Source organism: Carcharhinus amblyrhynchos, chromosome 11, assembly GCF_965287045.1.
Source record: "Carcharhinus amblyrhynchos chromosome 11, sCarAmb.v2.hapA, whole genome shotgun sequence".
NCBI lineage: Eukaryota > Metazoa > Chordata > Chondrichthyes > Carcharhiniformes > Carcharhinidae > Carcharhinus > Carcharhinus amblyrhynchos.
In genome coordinates this window covers 95,932,894-95,953,082 of record NC_137334.1, presented here as the reverse complement: position 1 = coordinate 95,953,082, position 20,189 = coordinate 95,932,894, and the positions used below count along the sequence as shown (strand labels likewise).

Genomic DNA, 20,189 nt, shown 5'->3' with positions numbered 1-20,189 from the left:
TCCGAGCTGTCCAATTAGTGCCTCACACCCCTGCAAAATTACTCTCTCAAAAGTTATTAGTATCAGCAGCTTCCAGATTACAACTGGGTGTGAAATATAATCTCCGTCTTTCCCTGTGATTATTTTGTTTTTGCTGATTTTTTTCAACTCCTGACAAAGTTGGGTGAAGGGTGAGCTGTGAGGAGGATAGAGAGATCCTTCAGTGTGATTGGAACAGGATGAGTGAGTGGACAAATGATTGGCAGATTCAGTACAATTTGGATAAATGTGAAGTAATCCACTTTGGTAGCAAAATTGGGAAGGTGGATTATTCCTAATTAGGAGGAGAATGTCCGGTGGGACCTGGGTGTCCTCATGCACCAGTCACTGAAGATAGATGTGCAGGTGCTAAACCAAACTGAATTGTTGGCCTTCATAGCGAGAGGATTGGAGTAGGGATGTGTTGTTACCATGGTTGTTGGTGAGGCCACACCTGGAATATTGCATATAGTTTTGGTCTTTTATCTGAGGAAAGATGTTTTTATTCCAGAGGGAGTTCAGGGCAAGTGTACGAGACTGTGGGACTGACATAATGAGGAGATTGAATCGGTCAGGATTATATTTGCTGGAATTTGGAAAAATGAGGTGGGGTAAAGCTTAGCAACCACTTCATACAGTTGCACTATTGCAGAACTGTGTGTGAATACAAGGAGAAAAAGAATACTGATCCCAGAAGCACAGAATTCCAGTAACACTTGCAGGATTTTTAAAAATTAAGGTTTATTAAAATTTAGATTATTAATAAGAACCCAGCGTCCACAGTCTTGCAAAATATCCCCCACCTTCATCCCTGCCCCCCAAAAACCCACAATCGGAAAACACAAACTACCTGGCAATACTTCCCTGATAGATTTTCAACTAGAATCCAGTAATTGTCCAAGGCAGAACTGCTGTCCCTTTTCTAAAGGTAGCACCCCAACTCCAAACACTCCCTACTCTGCTGTGGAAATAAACTGTTTGGAAAACACAGACATTTTCAAACCGTTACCCATTCATTTAGAAAAATAAGGTGGGACCTTGTAGAAACCTGTAAAATTCCAACAGGAGTAGACAGTAGATGCAGGAAGGATGGTGGGGGAGTCAGGGTACTGTTTGGGACTGTTTGATTTCTCTCAATATTGAGTCTCAGACCCTGACCCAACAAACACACCTCAACTATCTTTCCACACATAATCCTCTCCTCTTTTCATCTGATTCCACTGTCCTCAGTATCTATTTGAATGTAGCTTTTCCAAAATATTAAAATCTCTTGTTTTCCAACTGCCTTCACTTTTGGGTCAAATAAAATTTAATAATTAGAATCAGAGGTTTACAACATGGAAACAGGCCCTTCAGCCCAACCTGTCCACGCTGCTCTTTTTAAAACCCCTGAGCTAATCTCAATTGCCCACGTTTGGCCCATATTCCCTCTATATCCATGTAACTATCTAAATGCTTTTTAAAACATAAACTTGTACCTGCCTCTACTACTGCCTCTGGCAGCTTGTTCCAGACACTCACCACCCTCTGTGTGAAAAAAATTGCCCCTCTGGACCCTTTTGTATCTCTCCCCTCTCACCTTAAACCTATGCCCTCTAGTTTTAGACTCCCCTACCTTTGGGAAAAGATGTTGACTATCTAGCTGATCTGTGCCCCTCGTCATTTTATAGACCTCTATAAAGTCACCCTTCAGCCTTCTAAGCTCCAGAGAAAAGAGTCCCAGTCGATTCAGCCTCTCCTTTTCACTCAAACCATCAAGTCCCAGTAGCATCTTAATAAATCTTTTCTGCACTCTTTCTAGTTTAATATCTTTTCCATAATAGGGTGACCAGAACTGTCTACAATTTTCACAGGTTGCAGAAGTCCCTTATCTTCCTCTTTTGAAATTTAACAGTGGAGAAGCCCAGTCCTTATCTTGCTCCTTGCATAATTTGTTAAAACCCAATCTAATTACTTGCAAATCCAACCTTGCTGTAGGTTCTCATTGCAAATGCATGCCCCTTAATCTCAAAGCTCCCAGACAAGCTGTCTATATTAACCATCCCTCAGGTTAACGGTACACTGATACAGCTGCCTTTATAGAATGCCACCATTCACCATTATCCCGAAGTTTTTTTTAGAAATCCATCTTCACTCACAGGGCTGGTACACCTACAGAAAGCACCATATCCCTGATAACAAACCCAGCATCATCAACATACAGCAGTGTGGGTTGGAGAAAGACAGACTGGGTTTGATTATTCCAAAAGCCAGTTCCAGTTATGTAATTGAAAATTAAATAGATTTATATCTTTTTGGAAAATAAAGAGGCACAAATTGACTGAGTGCAAAAGTAGTTGCTGTTGTGTAGGTGCTGACCCACGGCAATGTTGGACTACACTCTGACCTGATAGAGTGAGTGAGGAGATGAGTTCTGGCTACAGAATGATCTGATTCTTGAAGCTGCGATTCAGTTCTTTGTGCGGGAGGACGATGGAGTTCAGGATAATCACCTCAGCAGGAATACTGACGTTACAACCTGCAGACAGCAAAATGTAAATGACTCTTAGTGTAGGCAGAGGCAACAATAACTCAGAGGAAACAGTCCCAATTCACAGATTCAAGTCTAAACACAGAGACTGGGGTCCATTAACCAAGACTCAACCCTCAATACAGCACTGAGGGTGGACAGCACAATTGGAGGATCAGTATCCAGGGAGGGTTGTACTGTCAGGGAAGGTTGTTTAGTGCTGAGGGAGCGCCATATCATCAGAGAGTCAGTACCGAGGGTGCATTAAACCTTGTGCTATATTTCATCGTTGTTTTTAATCACACTGTTACTCCTCTTACCGAGAATGGTGATCGAAGGGTTGAGTTTCCCATCACTGAAGAGAGTTTCGCTATCGATTTTGGCGTGGGGGTCATTGGGGTTGGGGTCACTGGGGGTTCCCTCAACTCTTGACCATTTTCCGATAGTGCTATCCCAGCCCACAATGCAGTTCAGCACACAGCTGTGATCCTGGAAAAGAAAGGTCATTGGCTTTTCCTGCAATCAGCTCCCAGCAAACCAAACCCATTTCACCCCCACAGTATCCCACACCATCCAACAACATCCCCCTCCCCACCTGCGATCCAACCCTTCCCCAGCAACTGTGTTACCCGCACATCCCCCAGCAGGACTTACTCTGTATCTGTATCGTGCTGTACCTGTCCTGGGAGTGTTTGATGGGGACAGTGTAGAGGGAGCTTTACTCTGTATCTAACCCCGTGCTGTACCTGTCCTGGGAGTGTTTGATGGGGGACAGTGTCAAGAGAATTTTAGCACCGGCAGCAGTTGATAATCCCTCTAATTGTTTTGGGAATCTCTGACTCTGAATTGATTGAGTGTAACATCATGTAAAACAGACAGGAAATGTTATGCTTTGTACAAGGTTGTATCACTTTGATAAGCCAGTGTGTGCTACAGTAAGTGTATTTGTTCCCATGCTTATTCTGCATACTGAACCTTGCTGTTAGCTCCTGTCCAGTTGCCCCTGGGATCCCACCCTGTCCGTGGATTGTATTTGATGTTGGGAGCTTTGTGCTACCTGCAATGAGGCTCCGTGCAGAATGATGGACTCTCTGACTCGAACTCCAGCTCCAATCGTCACTCCCATGCTGATGGTGACATTTGGACCCAGCTGTGGAGAAATGACAAAATAGGAGATGTTAGCACAGGTCACCTGAACATGCCACGGAGGGGGTGCCTTCTGCTGCAGAGGGGCTGGGAACCAGGGGCTACAGATACAGCAAACTGGCAAATGACTCAAGGGGAAGATGAAGAGAATTCTTCCCACAGCACATTGGGATCTGGAACGTGCTGCCAGATTCAATTGGAACTTTCAGAAGGGAATTGGAGAAATAGTTTACTGAGAGAGTGCAGAGGGAGTGAGACTGGTTAAATAGCAATGAATGGCCTCCCCCATGCTGTGATCTTTCTCAGGGATACTCACCACAGCTGTAGGGTCGATAGTTGCTGTTGGATGGATATAAACATTTCCTGTTAATAAAAGGATCAGAGCGTTACATTCTGCCATCAGCTTTCTAAACCTCTCCCTTTGTCTCCCATAGAAACTGACTTCTTTACTCTCGTAATCCCTCCCCACCTCATCTGGAACCTCCTCCAGCCCTACAACACAGATCTCAGCGTTCCTCTAACTCTGACCTATCTCTGATTTCCATTGTTCTGTCACTGGTGGCTGGTAGGTGTCTACACTCCAACCTCAGCTCCCTCCCAAACCCACCCTCCTCCCTCACACTTCCCTCAACACTTGAGGAGCTTCTAGTCACTTCCCTACCTAGCACAGCGTCAGCCTGGCTCCTGTCAAACTCACTGGAATACTTTATTCGGGGTGTTAGATAAATGTAAGTAGTTATTGTTTACACACTTACCTATGATTCTGGGGCCCCCCTGGCTATTCTGGGCCAGACGGTCAGGATGTGTGCTTTGATACTGATTCAGATACAACCGGTTGGCATAAATGGCAGACCTGCAGAGCGACGCAGAGATTCTGTTATTTGCTGAGAAAGGGGCTGCCCCTCCCTCCCCCTCACCTCATCCTAGCGCCACATCTGTCAGTCTCAGAGGAAGGGGCTGCCCCTCACTGTGAATGGGGACCCCACCGACCCCCACCCCGAGCCTCTCCCTCCATTTTCATTCCCCCATTCCATTGATCTGATGCTCTTCTCCGCAACCTCCCCCCCTCTCCCCCGGCTCTCGGTGGGCTCCCCCCTCTCCCCCGGCTCTCGGTGGGCTCCCCCCTCGCCCCTCTCCCCCGGCTCTCGGTGGGCTCCCCCCTCGCCTCCCTTCCCGATAGCCTCTCGGTGGGCTCCCCCCTCGCCCCCCTTCTCGATAGCCTCTCGGTGGGCTCCCCCCTCCCTCCCTTCCCGATAGCCACTCTGTGTGTTTACACTCACCCGGCTGATTTGATCTGACTCCAGAAGCCGTCTGTTTTGTATATATACAGGGAGCCACGGCCGGCCATGCTGGTAAAGATGTCTTGTTCCAGGCGGATCACCTCAACGCGCTGCCAGCCATTGGCACTCTCCTCTCTGCAGAGACCAACTCATCAGATAGACACACACCCACACCCTCCCCACATCAAACACTCCCCACCCCGGGGGGAGAGTCGGGCAGAGAACACCCAGGGGAGGGGGAAGAGGAGGGATTAAGATAGTACCCTAGGGGGTGGAGAACAGTCCCGGAGGGGGGAGGGACAGAGACGGAAACTTTCTCCAACTCTCAGCCCTATCCCAGGAAGCTGCTGTTCATGTGCTGTCCCCACCCACTGAGAGGGGACTGACCCACAGACCCACCCACTGAGAGGGGACTGACCCACAGACCCACCCACTGAGAGGGGATGGAGTCCAACACCAGAGCCACGCTCTATGACCCAGTCAGAGACCCCAGTTACTCTGCAGCCCTCCCCCAGCCACCCAATCCCCCCCACATTTGGGCCACCTTTCCGTCCTCCCCATTCCAACCACATGCCAAACCCACCCCCCCCACGCGCGCGCACACACACATTCTGGCCCATGTTTCTCCCCATTCCACATTCAACCCCCGGTTCATTCCAACTCTGCACACCCACCCCACCCCCAACCATTGCAGCGCAGTGGTCAGCACAGCTGCCTCACAGTGCCAGGGAACCAGGTTTGATTCCTGGCTTGGGTCACTGTTTGTGCAGAGTCTGCACATTCTCCTTGTGTCCACGTGGGTTTCGTGCACTGGCCATGCTAAATTCTCCCTTAGCGTACACGAACAGACAGCAGAGTGTGGTGACCAGGGGATTTTAACACTGCAATGAAGTTACTGTTAATGTAAGCCTACTTGTGCCTTATAATAAAACAAACTTTTTAAATACGCCCTCCTTCCCCCACCCATTCCAGCCACACACCACATTCCCAGCACGCACCCCCCCCCCCCCCCCCCCACCGGCGCCCAATCCATCAACAGTGTCAGTTTTTGGAAACTTTGCTCTACTTTGCTAAACTACAAACATTCAGTGCAGCAAGCAGCAGCAACTACTGATCCGCACAGCTTCCCATCCAGGCACAGATATGGAGAATGAGTGGCTGTGATAGAGGGAGAAATAGGGACCGGCACAGAGAGCGACTGTGGCAGAGACAGAACGACAGTCACAATACAGAGTATGCGAGGGGTAGAGAAACATCAAGACCATTGCAGCCCCTGTCAAAGCAGAAGCTGCTTCACAGACACTGTCTACCTAAACGGGGCACTGAGCCACATAGGGAGCTATCAGAAGCTGGTTTTAACGAGTTTATTAATGGGGTACAGAGGTTTCAGGAGGGAATTCCAGCTGGCGAAAGGTACAGCCACCAACCAGGAAGAGAGAAATATTGAGAAATAGAATAAAGGAACAAAAGTGTTGATGGAGGAACTGTGTGTCCAGGCGAGCGGATGAAATACAATAGAGACACAGAGAGAGAGGGAGGATGCTGTGGGATAGACACAGAGAGCGAGTGAATCAGAATGGACTCAAAGGCATAGAGTGACGGGTATGGAAAATGGAGGAAAATATTCGAGAACAGAGCCAATCAGTGTGGAGCTGGCTGGATAATGACCTATCGGCAGGGGTAGTGAAACAGCCAGCCAATAGGGTTTCAGCCTGATAGAAAGCCATTCAACCTCTCGAGTCTGGCCTATCATTCCATTAGACCTTGGCTAATGTGAACCTTCACTCCACTGCCCCACATTGGTCTATATTTGTGACGAGAATTAACCCCTTGAATGCTCCAGCTTGAATTTTAAGGTTCTGTCCACCTGTCCAGGACCACCCCCCCCACCCCCCAACCTAACCCAACTCCACCCCCCCAATCAAATCCTTTAACCATCTGAAACCCCTCAATTAGATCATCCCCTTATCTTCTACACTCGAGGGAATACAAGCTGAGTCTGAGTGAGCTGTCCTCGGGATTTAACCCTTTCAGCCCCAGGGTCACTCTGGGGAATCTGAGCTGTTCCCCCTCCAGGACCCAAATCTCCTTCCTGAGGTGTGGGTCCCAGAACGGAAGCCAGTTACTCCGGGCGGAGGGGAAGCAGAGCTTTCTATAACTGTCATCTCACAGCCTCCCCTTTACACCCCCGGGGTAAAGGGCAGCATCCTGTTAGCTTTTTGAACACCCACCCACTCACTGTTAATGATTTCTGTTCTGCCTCCTTTGAAAGGACTTTGTTGATGGGATTTGATGAATGTTTCTTTAGTCGTTTTTACTGAGAGGAAGAGGGAGTTGCTCAGTGCCTGTCCTGGATGAGAATGTGTTAGCTTTACGAAGCACACTACACTCACACACCAAACTTACTCAGAGTAAGAATACCTGAGGGTGGGGGCAAAGGTGAAGAAAGCGTATCGGGGGCAAGAGAGAGAGAGAGAGAGGAGCAATGAGAAATCTCCATGGTGAAGTCAAGCCCCTGCCTCCTGTATACAGACACACAGCCGAACAGGAGCAATAATCAAACTCTGCGCTGCACTGAAGCAGAACAAGCAGTGAATGTTCCTGGATTCTCCAGTATTTGAGGCTACTGTGAAACACCATGAGGATTAACAGCCTCACAGGGTGCAACACGACGTTCGAGCTACACTCACCTAACGAGGCAATCCTGTCAACCCAGGACTGAGAGCTCTGCTCTCCACTCAGTGCTGTGCTCACAGTTTCGGAACTCACAATCCGAGTAATCCAGACAGAGACTCCAGCTGGAGTTTTACCGGGATGGACGAGACTCACAGAACGGAATTCTCTGTTTGCTTTAGGCGGGATTTTATGAGCTTCGCCTGAGCGAGGTTATAAAATCCCGGCCAGAGAGGTCAAATACACTGCATTACTTAGAAAGAATAAATCAGTTAAAAAAAAACACAAGTAAAAAGCTAGCCTCGGTAATAACAGCCATGGAACTGGGAAGGAAATCTGCCTCGTTCACCTGGTCCGGCCGACATGTGACTGACCCCTAGCTGCTCTCTGATATGGTCAGCAAGTCTCTCTGTCACCACTCATCAGGGGAAAATCCGAGGCCTCAATTAATCTGGGATAACAACTTGTTTTGGGGACAGGGTCAAACAGAGCTTGGTATTTCCCTGTCACAGCTTCAGTGGAGAAGGACTGCGAGCAGAAAGATAAAAGAATAGACTTGCATTTCTATAGCACCCTTCAGTACCTCAGGCTGTGTGAGTATTTTACAGCCAATGAAATGCTTCTTAAAGTCTCACAACACCAGGTTAAATTGTTTATTTGGAATCACAAAGCTTGTGGAGTACTGCTCCCCCGGCGCTGACCCTCTGACAGTGCGGCGTTCCCCCAGCGCTGACCCTCTGACAGTGCGGCGTTCCCCCAGCGCTGACCCTCTGACAGTGCGGCGTTCCCCCAGCGCTGACCCTCTGACAGTGCGGCGTTCCCCCAGCGCTGACCCTCTGACAGTGCGGCGTTCCCCCAGCGCTGACCCTCTGACAGTGCGGCGTTCCCCCAGCGCTGACCCTCTGACAGTGCGGTGCTCCCCCGGTTGTGTACTATGTCAGCTTAATGGAGAGACAGTGGCACCATGGCATTATCACTCTAGTACAAATCCAGTCTAATGTTCTGGGGACCTGGGTTTGAATCCTGCCATCTAACGCAGATGACGAAATTTGAATTCAATTAAAAAGTATCTGGAATTAAGAATCTACCCATGACCATGAAACCATTGTTGATTGTTGTAAAAACTCGTCTGGTTCACTAATGTCCTTTAGGGAAGGAAATCTGCCATCCTTACCCAGTCTGACCTAAATGCGATTCCAGAGCCACAGCAATATGGTTGACTCTGAACTACCTCAAATGGCCGAGTGAGACACTCAGTTCGAGGGAGATGGGCAACAAATGCTGGCTATTGGGTGCGAGGAAAGAGCAGGGGGGAGAACTTACTAGACAGCAGAAGAGGTAGAATTAGGCCGAATGGCCTCCTCTGACTCAATCACTCAAAACTTTTAATGGGCACAGTAAGAAGTCACACAACACCAGGTTATAAAGTCCAACAGGTTTGTTTGGTATCACGAGCTTTCGGAGCACAGCTCCTTGATGAAGAGGCAGAGCTTCGTGATAACAAATAAACCTGGAGTTTAACCTGGTGTAGTGAGACTTCTTACTGTGCTTACCCCCCATCCAACACCGGCATCTCCACATCATCCTTTAGTGGTGTTTGAATCTATAACCCGATTTCGGAACAAGATCAGATGTGGTTAATGGGAACATGATGGAAAAGTGAGACTTGGGAGTGGGAGCTGATGGACAGATTGACCTTGTTCCAGCCCCTCATACACTCGATGTACTTACATGGAGAGATCCTGCTGGTTTTTCCGGAACACTTCTCCGATGTGCTGGAAAATATCCGGCGTGAATAGGTAAATTCCGCAGTTGATGATGTCACTGACAAACGTGCTTGGTTTCTCCACATAGTGAAGTATCTGGAGGAAGAGGCAGAGTGTTTCACTGAGACTCAGAGCATGTTGGAGAACCTCCTCCTTAACTACCTGTACCCTGGACTACTCTCTAATCAGCTCGATACGCCCAGGACAAAGCAGCCCACTCTGGGGAGACAATAGCCTAGTGGTAATATCGTTAGATTAAACACAGCAAAACTCAAGGACCCAGGTTCGAATCCCACCATGGCACACAGAATTAATAATCTACTGATGACCATGAAACCATTGTCGATTGTTGGAAAAACTCAGCTGGTTCACTAATGTTCTTTCGGGAATGAAATCTGCTGTCCTTAACCTGTCTGGCCTACGTGCGACTCCAGAGCCACAGCAATGTGGTTGACTCTCAACTGCCCTCCAAGGGCAACTAAAGATGGGCAATAAATGCTGGCCAGCCAGCAATGCCCATGTCCCATGAATGAATAAAAACTTAATTGTTATCCCATCCACCTTTCAATTCCACCACCACCACCAAAGTGCACCATTTACAAGATGCCCTGCAGGAATTCACCAAGGTTCCTGAGGCAGGACCTTCCAAAACCATGACCTCCCCACCTAGAAGGACAAGAGCAGCAGGTACCTAGGAACATCCCCACCTGGAGGTCCCTCTTGTGACTGATTGTGTGCTATTGCTGTATATATATTTTTTAATGTCTAAGGGGACTGTTTACAGATTCAGCTCTATTCTGCAGGCAGTTGGTGTGTCTGGAAAACATTTAGCTCAGATGCTGGGAGAGCAGGCCATGTATTGTTTACTTAGGTTGGAGCTAATGAATTTTTGTTCATGGAAGAAGATTTCCTAGGGATTTTGATTTAAAAAATAGGTGTGTTGAGGTACGCAGGGCCATGTGATGATGTGGTTAATGGGAAGAGCTAGGTCTGTATTAGAGAAACAGCTTTTCAGTTTCAGCTGGGAATTGCTTGAAGACAGAGGTTTTCTGCAAGTTGCCGAAACTCTTTCTCTCTGAAAGCTTCAAGACAAATTACACTCGCTATAGCAAATATATCTATAACTGCTAACTGTACTTAAAGTGGCAACTTCCTCTGTAACAGGAATGTTGCTTATTTGGAACCGAAAAAGTAAAAGGTTACAGATTAAAGTTGTTTCTTTTGATTTAAAAATATTGTTCAATTATTAATGCTTCATTTGTTAAGAGTTATAATTAACTGTTATTGAATAAAGAGTGTTTTACTATAAAATATCCCAAATTTATCAGTAGAATTACTCAGAGAACGAAGTACTCCTTTGTCACATTTATGCCAAAATAAAAAGATCGTTGGGTTCTATCTGGCTTTATAACATGCCCCAGGGTTCAGATCCGGGAGCCGGACACCCTCCAAGCCGCTCACCATCCTGACTTGGAAAGATGTCACCATTCCTGCACAGTCATTGGGTCAAAATCCTGGAACTCCTTCCCTAACAGCACTGTGGGTGTACCTACAGCACACAGACTGCAGCGGGTTCAAGAAGGCAGCTCATCACCGCCTTCTCAAGGGCATTTAGGGATGGGCAATAAATGCTGGTCTAGCCAGTGACACATATCTCCGGGGAATTAATTTAAAAATGGCATTTTATTCATAGAATCCCTTCAGTACAGAAGGAGACCGTTCGGCCCATCGAGTCTGCACAGAACACGAGTCTGCACAGAACACAATCCTACCCAGGCCCAATTCCCGCAACGCCATACATTTACCCTCCTAATCCCCCTGACACTAAGGGGCAATTTAGCATGGCCAATCCACCTAACCTGCACATCTTTCAGACGGAGGGGGGAAAACGGAGCATCCGGAGGAAACCCATGCAGACACTGGGAGAATGTGCGAACTCCACACAGACAGTGACCTATATCCTTCAATACTCTTATTGACAAAACACTACCAATCTCAATCCTAAAAGCTTCGTGGACCCTCACTCTCAACAGCTTTTCTGGGAAGAAGGTTTTAGATTCCCGCTCCCTCTGTGTGAGGAAGTGCTTCCTGACATTCCCCCCGAACCGCCTGGCTCCAATTTGAAGGCTCTGCCCCCTTGCTCCTATCGACTCGATTTTTAACCGTCTGAAACCCCTCGATTAGATCACCCCCTAATCTTCTACACTCGAGGGAATACAAGCCGAGTCTGAGTGAGCTGTCCTCGGGATTTAACCCTTTCAGCCCCGGGGTCATTCTGAGGAATCTGAGCTGTTCCCCCTCCAGGACCCAAATCTCCTTCCTGAGGTGCAGGGCCCAGAACTGAGAAATTTCTTTACCCAGAGAGTGGTGAGAATATGGAACTTGCCACCACAGGGAGCGGCTGACGTGAATCATGGAGATACATTCAGGGGATAAAAGCAAATTACTGCAGATGCTGGAATCCGAAACAACACAAAATGCTGGAAGATCTCAGTGGGTCTGACAACACCTGTGGAGAGAGAATAGAGCCAACATTTCGAGTCTGGATGACCCTTCGTCAGAGCATTACAGTGGAGAAAGGAATAGAAAGATTTGTGGATAGGATGAGATGAAATAAGGTGGGAGGATTTCCATGTGGAACAGGCACAGAGCAGTTGGGCCGAATGGCCTGTTTCTGTGCTGTAAACTCTGTAAATACTGTTATAGGAACAGACTGTAGTGAATGAGATGGGGAGCGGATGGATTCTAACGAGTTTAACAGTTGCTGGAATTGTTGAAAGCAGTTTGCTCACCTCATGCGTCTGCTGATTCTCCACAATGCAGCCATAGTTCATCGACTGTCTCCTGTTCGCCTGCAGAGATTCGCCAGGAGAAGGATTAATAACCACACAACTCTGCCACACAACCGTCACAAAGTGCCAGGCAGTGACCATCTCCAAAAGAGAGGATCTAACCATATCACCTCGACATTCCATGGTGTTACCATTGCTGAATCCCCCACGATCACCATCCTGGGGGTTGCCATTGACCAGCCATATAAACACAGTGGCTAACAGAGCAGGTCAAAGGCTAGAAATACTGCGATGAGTAACTCACCTCCTGACTCCCTAAAGCCTGTCCAACATCCACAAGGCACAAGTCAGGAGTGTGATAGAATACCTCCCACTTGCCTGGATGGGTGCAGCTCCAACAACACTCAAGAAGTTTGACACCGTCCAGGACAAAGCAGCCCCGCTCGATCGACACGTTAACCACAAACATTCACTCCCTCCACCACTGACGCACAATGGCAGCCATGTACACCATCTGCAAGATGCACTGCAGCAACTCACCAAGGCTCCTTAGGCAGCACCTTCCAAACCCAGGACTGCTACCATCTAGGAGGACAAGGGGAGCAGATACCAGGGAACACCACCACCTGGAAGTTTCCCTTCAAGTCACTCACCATCCTGACTTGGAAATATACCACCATTCCTGCAAAATCCTGGAACTCCCTTTCAAACGGTACTGTGGGTGTACCTATACTATATGTAGTGCAGCAGTTCAAGAAGGCAGCCCACCACCACCTTCTCAAGGACAACAAGGATTGGGCAATAAATGCTGGTCTAACCATGGTGTCCACATTGCATGAACAAATAAAAATAATACTGCAACAACTCACCAAGGCTCCTTCGACAGCACCTTCCAAACCCACTCCAAACTACCTTCCCCCACCCTGAACCAGCCTCCCCCACCCCAGAACCAATCCCCACCCCAAAACCGGAACCAGCCTCCCCTGCCCCAGAACCAACCTCCACTCTAAAACCAACCCCCGCTGCCCCTGATCCAGTCCCCCCCCTTGCCCCTGATCCAGTCCCCCCCCTTGCCCCTGATCCAGTCCCCCCCCTTGCCCCGATCCAGTACCCCCCCTTGCCCCTGACCCAGTACCCCCCCTTGCCCCTGACCCAGTACCCCCCCTTGCCCCGACCCAGTTCCCCCCCTTGCCCCTGACCCAGTACCCCCCCTTGCCCCCGATCCAGCCCCCCCCTTACCCCTGATCCAGTCCCCCCCCTTGCCCCTGATCCAGTCCCCCCCCTTGCCCCTGATCCAGTCCCCCCCCCCTTGCCCCTGATCCAGTACCCCCCCCTTGCCCCTGACCCAGTTCCCCCCCCTTGCCCCTGATCCAGTACCCCCCCTTGCCCCTGATCCAGTCCCCCCCCCTTGCCCCTGATTCAGTCCCCCCCCTTGCCCCTGATCCAGTCCCCCCCCTTGCCCCTGATCCAGTCCCCCCCCCTTGCCCCTGACCCAGTCCCCCCCCCCTTGCCCCTGACCCAGTTCCCCCCCTTGCCCCTGACCCAGTACCCCCCCCTTGCCCCTGACCCAGTCCCCCCCCTTGCCCCTGATCCAGTACCCCCCCTTGCCCCTGACCCAGTTCCCCCCCCTTGCCCCTGACCCAGTTCCCCCCCCTTGCCCCTGATCCAGTCCCCCCCCCTTGCCCCTGATCCAGTCCCCCCCCTTGCCCCTGACCCAGTCCCCCCCCCCTTGCCCCTGACCCAGTTCCCCCCCTTGCCCCTGACCCAGTACCCCCCCCTTGCCCCTGACCCAGTCCCCCCCCTTGCCCTCTCTAACCCCTGAATTACCCAGCTTTTACATAAAGATCACATCTGTTTCCTTACAGTTGTCCCCAACATAACGAAGGAGTTGATTTGTCCACAAGCTTGTTGGAATTCCATCATCTGCATCAATGGAAACTCCGAGCAAACATCTGTGTTCATGACGAAGAACCTTTCCGGGTTTCCTGACAGGATCTGGTCTCGGAAGTGGTACAGCCCACCACCAGTGCCCAAAGCAACATATTCCTGGAGATACCTGGCAGCAAAAAGGACATGAAGAAGGAGCACTTTGTTCAGATTATTATTGGAAACCCATTCCACTTACAAATATGTCAATTACCACAGAATCATAGAATCCATACAGTGGAGAAAGAGCCATTCGGCCCATCGAGTCTGCACTGACCACAATCCCACCCTCACCCAATCCCCATAATCCCATGCATTCACTCTAACTAGTCCTCCTGACACTAAGATGCAATGTAACAAGGTCAATCCACCTAACCTGCACATCTTTGGAGTGTGGAAGGAAACCAGAGCACCCAGAGGAAACCCACACAGAGATGGGGAGAACGTGCAGGTGCCACACAGACAGTGACCCAAGCCGGGAATCGAACCTGGGTCCCTGGTGCTGTGAGGCAGCCTTGCTAACCACCGTGCCACCCTAACTTTCTCATACCTTTCTTTCAGCCTAGCTATACTGTAATGCTCCATCCTGCACTCACTCGTTTCCTTCTCTATGAATGGTAAGCTTTGTCTACACAGTGCACAAAAAACAATGTTTTTCACTGTATACTAACACATGTGACAATAATAAATCAAATTTAAAAAGGTTATTCAGCTTATTGTGCTGGGACGTCCTCTTTCTCATCGACTGACAAATTATTACCCTTCAGCTCTTTGTCCATTTCTCCATTGAAAGTTCCAATGGAATCTGCTACCACCACTCTTTCCGTCAGCACCTTCCAGATCACAACTCACTGTGGAAAAGAATTCCGCTCTTCTCTCTGTCTGCATCTATTACACATTCTCTTTAATCTGTCCCTCTGGTTACAGACTTCCTGTTTATCCTTTTCTACTGTTTCAAAATCCTGTATAATTTTGAACGCCTTTATTAATTCTCCTCTAAAACTTATCTGAAGAGAACAATCCCGGCTTATCCAGGAACTTGCAGTTGGTGTAACTGAAACCCCTCATATCACTATCTTTCTTTCATTCTGTTCACACATTCTACTCAACTCATTGAGCCGATACAATATACTTATCCTAATCCTCTGATATTGTTTCATTGTCGCGGCAGGGAGCCACTGTGACTGTAACGTAACGTAACGTGACTGTAATGCAGCATGCCATTGCAGTGAGAATAACACAGCAGGCTATCACAGTGAGTGTAACTCAGCAGGGTTTGTGAATATATAATCAGATAGTAAGCTGGCAGGGAGTTGGGTTGTGGTTAGAGGAACGGCATTGCGAGGTGTTCTGATTGGTTCAACGGTGAATCCTGATGTGCCTGAACAAACAAACTTCAAATCAGCAATCGAACAAAATGGTCTGGTGTTGATGAGAGAGTCAGAAGGGTCTGCCACACGTGCATGCTCTTGCTGACTGCCCTTTAAACACTGCGTACCTGGAATGTACTGTTCACTCTGTCCGTGTCTGACATTGATATTGTAGTTTTACAAACACAGCGCTTACAGGAAGATTTTCCTCTACCTTATGCAGATTTTGAACTCCTGCGTGGCCAATAAGAGGAAACGGTTCAATTCATCACTTGGCTGATAAAACCCGATTAATAAAATCTCCTTCATATTTGGAACCTGCAGAGAGGCAAAGAGCAACATGGTGAGAACAAAGAAAAGTACAGCACAGGAACAGGCCCTTCGGCCCTCCACGCCTGTACTGATCATGATGCCCGAACTAAACTGAAGAAACCTTCTACCCTTACACGGTCCCTATCCCTCTATTTCCTCCCTATTCATGTACCCATCCAGCTGTCTCTTAAATGTTGTTAATGTGCCTGCTTCCACCCCCTCCTCTGGCAGTGCGTTCCGGGCACCCACCACTTTCTATTTGATAACTCATGCCAGTGAAATGGAAGGGAATGTGTTACCTTTGAGCAAGCCTCAATGTGATGCTGAATCATCGGGACACCAGCCACTGGAAACAGGGGCTTTGGAACCTCGAAGGACAAAGGGCGGAATCGCGTCCCTGCAAAAATACAACTGTTTCAGGAACCCAGTATCCAATCAAACACTCCCAGGATAGGTACCGCACAGGGTTAGATACAGAGTAAAGTTCCTTCCACACTGTCCCCCATCAAACACTCCCAGGACAGGTACAGCACGGGGTTAGATACAGAGTAAAGCTCCCTCTACAATGTCCCCCCATCAAACACTCCCAGGACAGGTACAGCACGGGGTTAGATACAGAGTAAAGCTCCCTCTACACTGTCCCCCATCAAACACTCCCAGGACAGGTACAGCACGGGGTTAGATACAGATTAAAGCTCCCTCTACACTGTCCCCCCATCAAACACTCCCAGGACAGGTACAGCACGGGGTTAGATACAGAGTAAAGCTCCCTCTAACTGTCCCCATCAAACACTCCCAAAGAACAAAGAAATTTACAGCAAAGGAACAGGCCCATCAGCCCTCCAAGCCTGCACCAACCATGCTGCCCCCGACTGAACTAAAACCCCCATCCTTCCAGGGACCATATCCCTCTATTCCCATCCCATTCATGCATCCCATGCATTACCTCACATTTGTCCAGATTAAACTCCACCTGCCATCTCTCTGCCCAAGTCTCCAACCAATCTATATCCTGCTGTATCCTCTGATGGTCCTCATCACTATCCGCAAATCCACCAACCTTTGTGTCATCCGCAAACTTATTAATCAATCCAGTTACATTTTCCCTCAAATTATTGATATATATATCAAACAGCAAAGGTCCCAGCACTGATCCCTGAAGAACACCACTCGTCACAGCCCTCCATTCAGAAACGCACCCTTCCACTGCTACCCTCTGTCTTCTTCGACTGAGCCAGTTCTGTATCCACTTTGCCAGCTCACCTCTGATCCCATGCGACTTCACCTTCTGCACCAGTCTGCCATGAGGGACCTTGTCAAAGGCCATACTGAAGTCCATGTAGACAACACCCACTGCCCTACCCTCATCAATCATCTTCATCACTTCTTCGAAAAACTTGATCATGTTCGTGAGACACAACCTCCCCTTCACAAAACCATGTTGCCTCTCACTAATATATCCACTTATTTCCAAGTGGGAATAAATCTTTCTTGAAGAATTCTCTCCAATAATTTCCCTATCACTGATGTAAGGCTCACCGGCCTGTAATTACCTGGATTATTTTAGTACCCTTCTTAAACAAAGGAATAACATTGGCTATTCTCCAAACCTCCAGGACCTCCTCTTCGTCAGGTGAGTCTGTGGGCAGTGCTCCGAAAGCTAGTGGCTTTTGCTACCAAATAAACCTGTTGGACTTTAACCTGGTGTTGTGAGACTTCTTACTGTGTTTACCTCAGTCCAACGCTGGCATCTCAACATCATGACTCCCCTGTAGCCAGTGAGGATACAAAGATTCCTCTCAAGGCCCCGGCAATTTCCTCACTTGCTTTTCTCAGTATTCAGGGGCGTATCCCGTCAGGCCCTGGGGGCTTGTCTACATTAATGTTGCTCAAGAACCCCAATACTTCCTCCTTTTTGATCTCAACATGAGTCAAACTGTCTACACATCCTTTCCCAGAGTCATCATCCACCAAATCCTTCTCTTTGGTGAATACTGACGCAAAATACTCATTTAATACCTCACCCATTTCCTCTGGCTCCACACATAGATCCCTTCCCTTGCCTTTCAGTGGGCCAAACCTCTCCCTGGCTATCTTCTTCCTCTTTATATACGTATAAAAAGCCTTGGGATTTTCCTCAATCCTGTAGGCCAATGCTTTCTCGTGACCCCTTTTAGCTCTTGTTACTCCTTCCTTAAGTTTCTTTCTATTTTTCTTGTATTCCACACTTGCTTCGTGTGTTCCCAGCCTCCTAGCTTTAACAAATGCTTCCTTTTTCTCTTTGACTAGGCTCACAATATCTCTCGTTATCCAAGGTTCACGAAACTTGCCATACTAATCCTTCATCCTTACAGGACTGTGCCAGTCCTGAATCCCTATCAGCTTACACTTGAAAGCCTCTCACATGCCAGATGTTGATTTGCCCTCAAACATCTGTTCCCAATCTACATTATTCAGTTCCTGCCTAATATTGTTGTAATTAGCCTTCCCCCAATTTAGCACCGTCACTTGAGGACTACACTTATCTTTATCCATCAGTACCTTAAAGCTTACTGAATTGTGGTCACTGTTCCCAAACTGCTCCCCTACTGAACATCGACCACCTGGCCAGGCTCATTCCCCAATACCAGGTCCAGAACGGCCCTTTTCTAGTTGGACTATCTACATACTGTTCCAGGAAGGCCTCCTGGATGCTCCTTACAAACTCTGCCCCATCCATGCCCCTAGCACTAAGTGAGTCTTAGTAATATCGGGGAAATTAAAATCTCCCACCACAATAACCCTGTTACTTTTACACCTTGCCAAAATCTGCCTACATATCTGTTACTCCCAGGACAGGTACAGCATTGGGTTAGATACAGAGTAAACCTCCCTCTACACTGTCCCCATCAAATACTCCCAGGACTGGTATAGCATGGGGTTAGATACAGCATAAAGCTCTACACTGGCCCCAATTTAAAGAGTAATTTTGCAGGGGTGTGAGGCACTAATTGGACAGCTCGGAGCTGAATGGATTCCTGAGCTGCTTCGTTCAGTAATTCTCAACAACATATCCCAGTGCCGTGTGTCCGTGCGGTGAGTCTGACTGTCACACAGGCAATTCTAACTGTAGCAACAACAAAACACTTCAACCAGACCCAATTTCCACTCAAATTCCACGCTTGGTGAGATCAGCCAATGGTCAACTCAGGTGCAACAGTTAAATAATTCCACAGCCAACAGATCAGATCCCAGCTCTGCAGTCCTGATACATCCCGCTGTGAATGGTGGTGGACAATTAAACAACTCACTGGAAGAGGAGGCTCCATAAATATCCCCATCCTCAATGATGGAGAAGCCCAGCACATCAGTGTGAAAGATAAGGCTGAAGTATTCACCCAGAGAGAGGCTGTCCACTAGAAACAGGAGAAACCCAAGCGGCCACATGCAGCCCCATCAGCCTACTCTCGATCATCAGTGAAGCTTCTAGAACCACCCACTGGGCACTGACCCCCACGCTCCCCCCCAACCCGGGCACTGACCCCCACGCTCCCCCCACCCCGGGCACTGACCCCGCGCTTCCCCCCCCCCCACCCCGGGCACTGACCCCGCGCTCCCCCCCACACCCCGGGCACTGACCCCGCGCTACGCCCCCCCACCCCGGGCACTGACCCCGCGCTTCCCCCCCCCACCCCGGGCACTGACCCCGCGCTTCCCCCCCCCACCCCGGGCACTGACCCCGCGCTTCCCCCCCCCACCCCGGGCACTGACCCCGCGCTTCCCCCCCCCACCCCGGGCACTGACCCCGCGCTTCCCCCCCCCACCCCGGGCACTGACCCCGCGCTTCCCCCCCCCCCACCCCGGGCACTGACCCCGCGCTTCCCCCCCCCACCCCGGGCACTGACCCCGCGCTTCCCCCCCCCCACCCCGGGCACTGACCCCGCGCTTCCCCCCCCACCCCGGGCACTGACCCCGCGCTTCCCCCCCCACCCCGGGCACTGACCCCGCGCTTCCCCCCCAACCCCGGGCACTGACCCCCGCGCTCCCCCCCACCCTGGGCACTGACTCCATGCTCCTCCCCCCCCCCACCCCGGGCACTGACCCCCGTGCTCCCCCCCCACCCCAGGCACTGACCCCCGTGCTCCCCCCCCACCCCAGGCACTGACCCCCGTGCTCCCCCCCCACCCCAGGCACTGACCCCCGTGCTCCCCCCCCACCCCAGGCACTGACCCCACACTCCCCCCCCCCCCCCCCCCCCGGGTACTGGCCCCCTCTCTGGGCACTGACCCCGCCCCCATTTCCCCTTACCCGCCCCCTGACAGGTACCTTTCTGGGAGCCGCCAATCAGAATGACAGCTTTCAGCATGGCGGCGGCGGAGCTGCGGGGATTGTGGGGGGGTCACTCGGGGCCGGGGATT

General features: G+C 49.8%; 1 protein-coding gene across 5 annotated transcripts; it reads right to left on the bottom strand.

Annotated features, from left to right (window-relative positions):
- Positions 1-740: 740 nt before the first annotated feature.
- Positions 741-20,189, bottom strand: LOC145350367 (mannose-1-phosphate guanylyltransferase regulatory subunit alpha-A-like). 5 transcript variants are annotated; one of them, XM_080199626.1, is made up of 13 exons: positions 20,098-20,189; positions 16,092-16,189; positions 15,695-15,798; positions 14,048-14,240; positions 12,185-12,244; positions 9,358-9,488; positions 7,360-7,374; positions 4,954-5,088; positions 4,429-4,526; positions 3,990-4,036; positions 3,585-3,677; positions 2,848-3,016; positions 741-2,536 (listed from the first exon to the last, which is right to left on the bottom strand). In XM_080199626.1, exons 1-13 carry the CDS (start codon positions 20,135-20,137, stop codon positions 2,436-2,438), a joined length of 1,284 nt encoding a protein of 427 aa, XP_080055752.1. In that variant the 5' UTR covers positions 20,138-20,189; the 3' UTR covers positions 741-2,435. The 5 variants fall into 5 exon arrangements, with proteins under 5 accessions (XP_080055752.1, XP_080055750.1, XP_080055754.1 ...); XM_080199624.1 differs by lacking the exon at positions 20,098-20,189 and adding an exon at positions 19,083-19,263; XM_080199628.1 differs by lacking the exon at positions 7,360-7,374.

Bases quoted from the DNA above. Each gene is read 5' to 3' on its own strand.
- LOC145350367 (XM_080199624.1), bottom strand. From the start codon at position 19,218: ATGTGGCCGCTTGGGTTTCTCCTGTTTCTAGTGGACAGCCTCTCTCTG. The intron at 15,799-16,091 runs GTAACACATTCC...GCCTCTCTGCAG, and splicing joins ACATTGAGGCTTGCTCAAAG to GTTCCAAATATGAAGGAGAT. The intron at 4,037-4,428 runs GTAAGTGTGTAA...TTTTATTAACAG, and splicing joins GGGGGGCCCCAGAATCATAG to GAAATGTTTATATCCATCCA.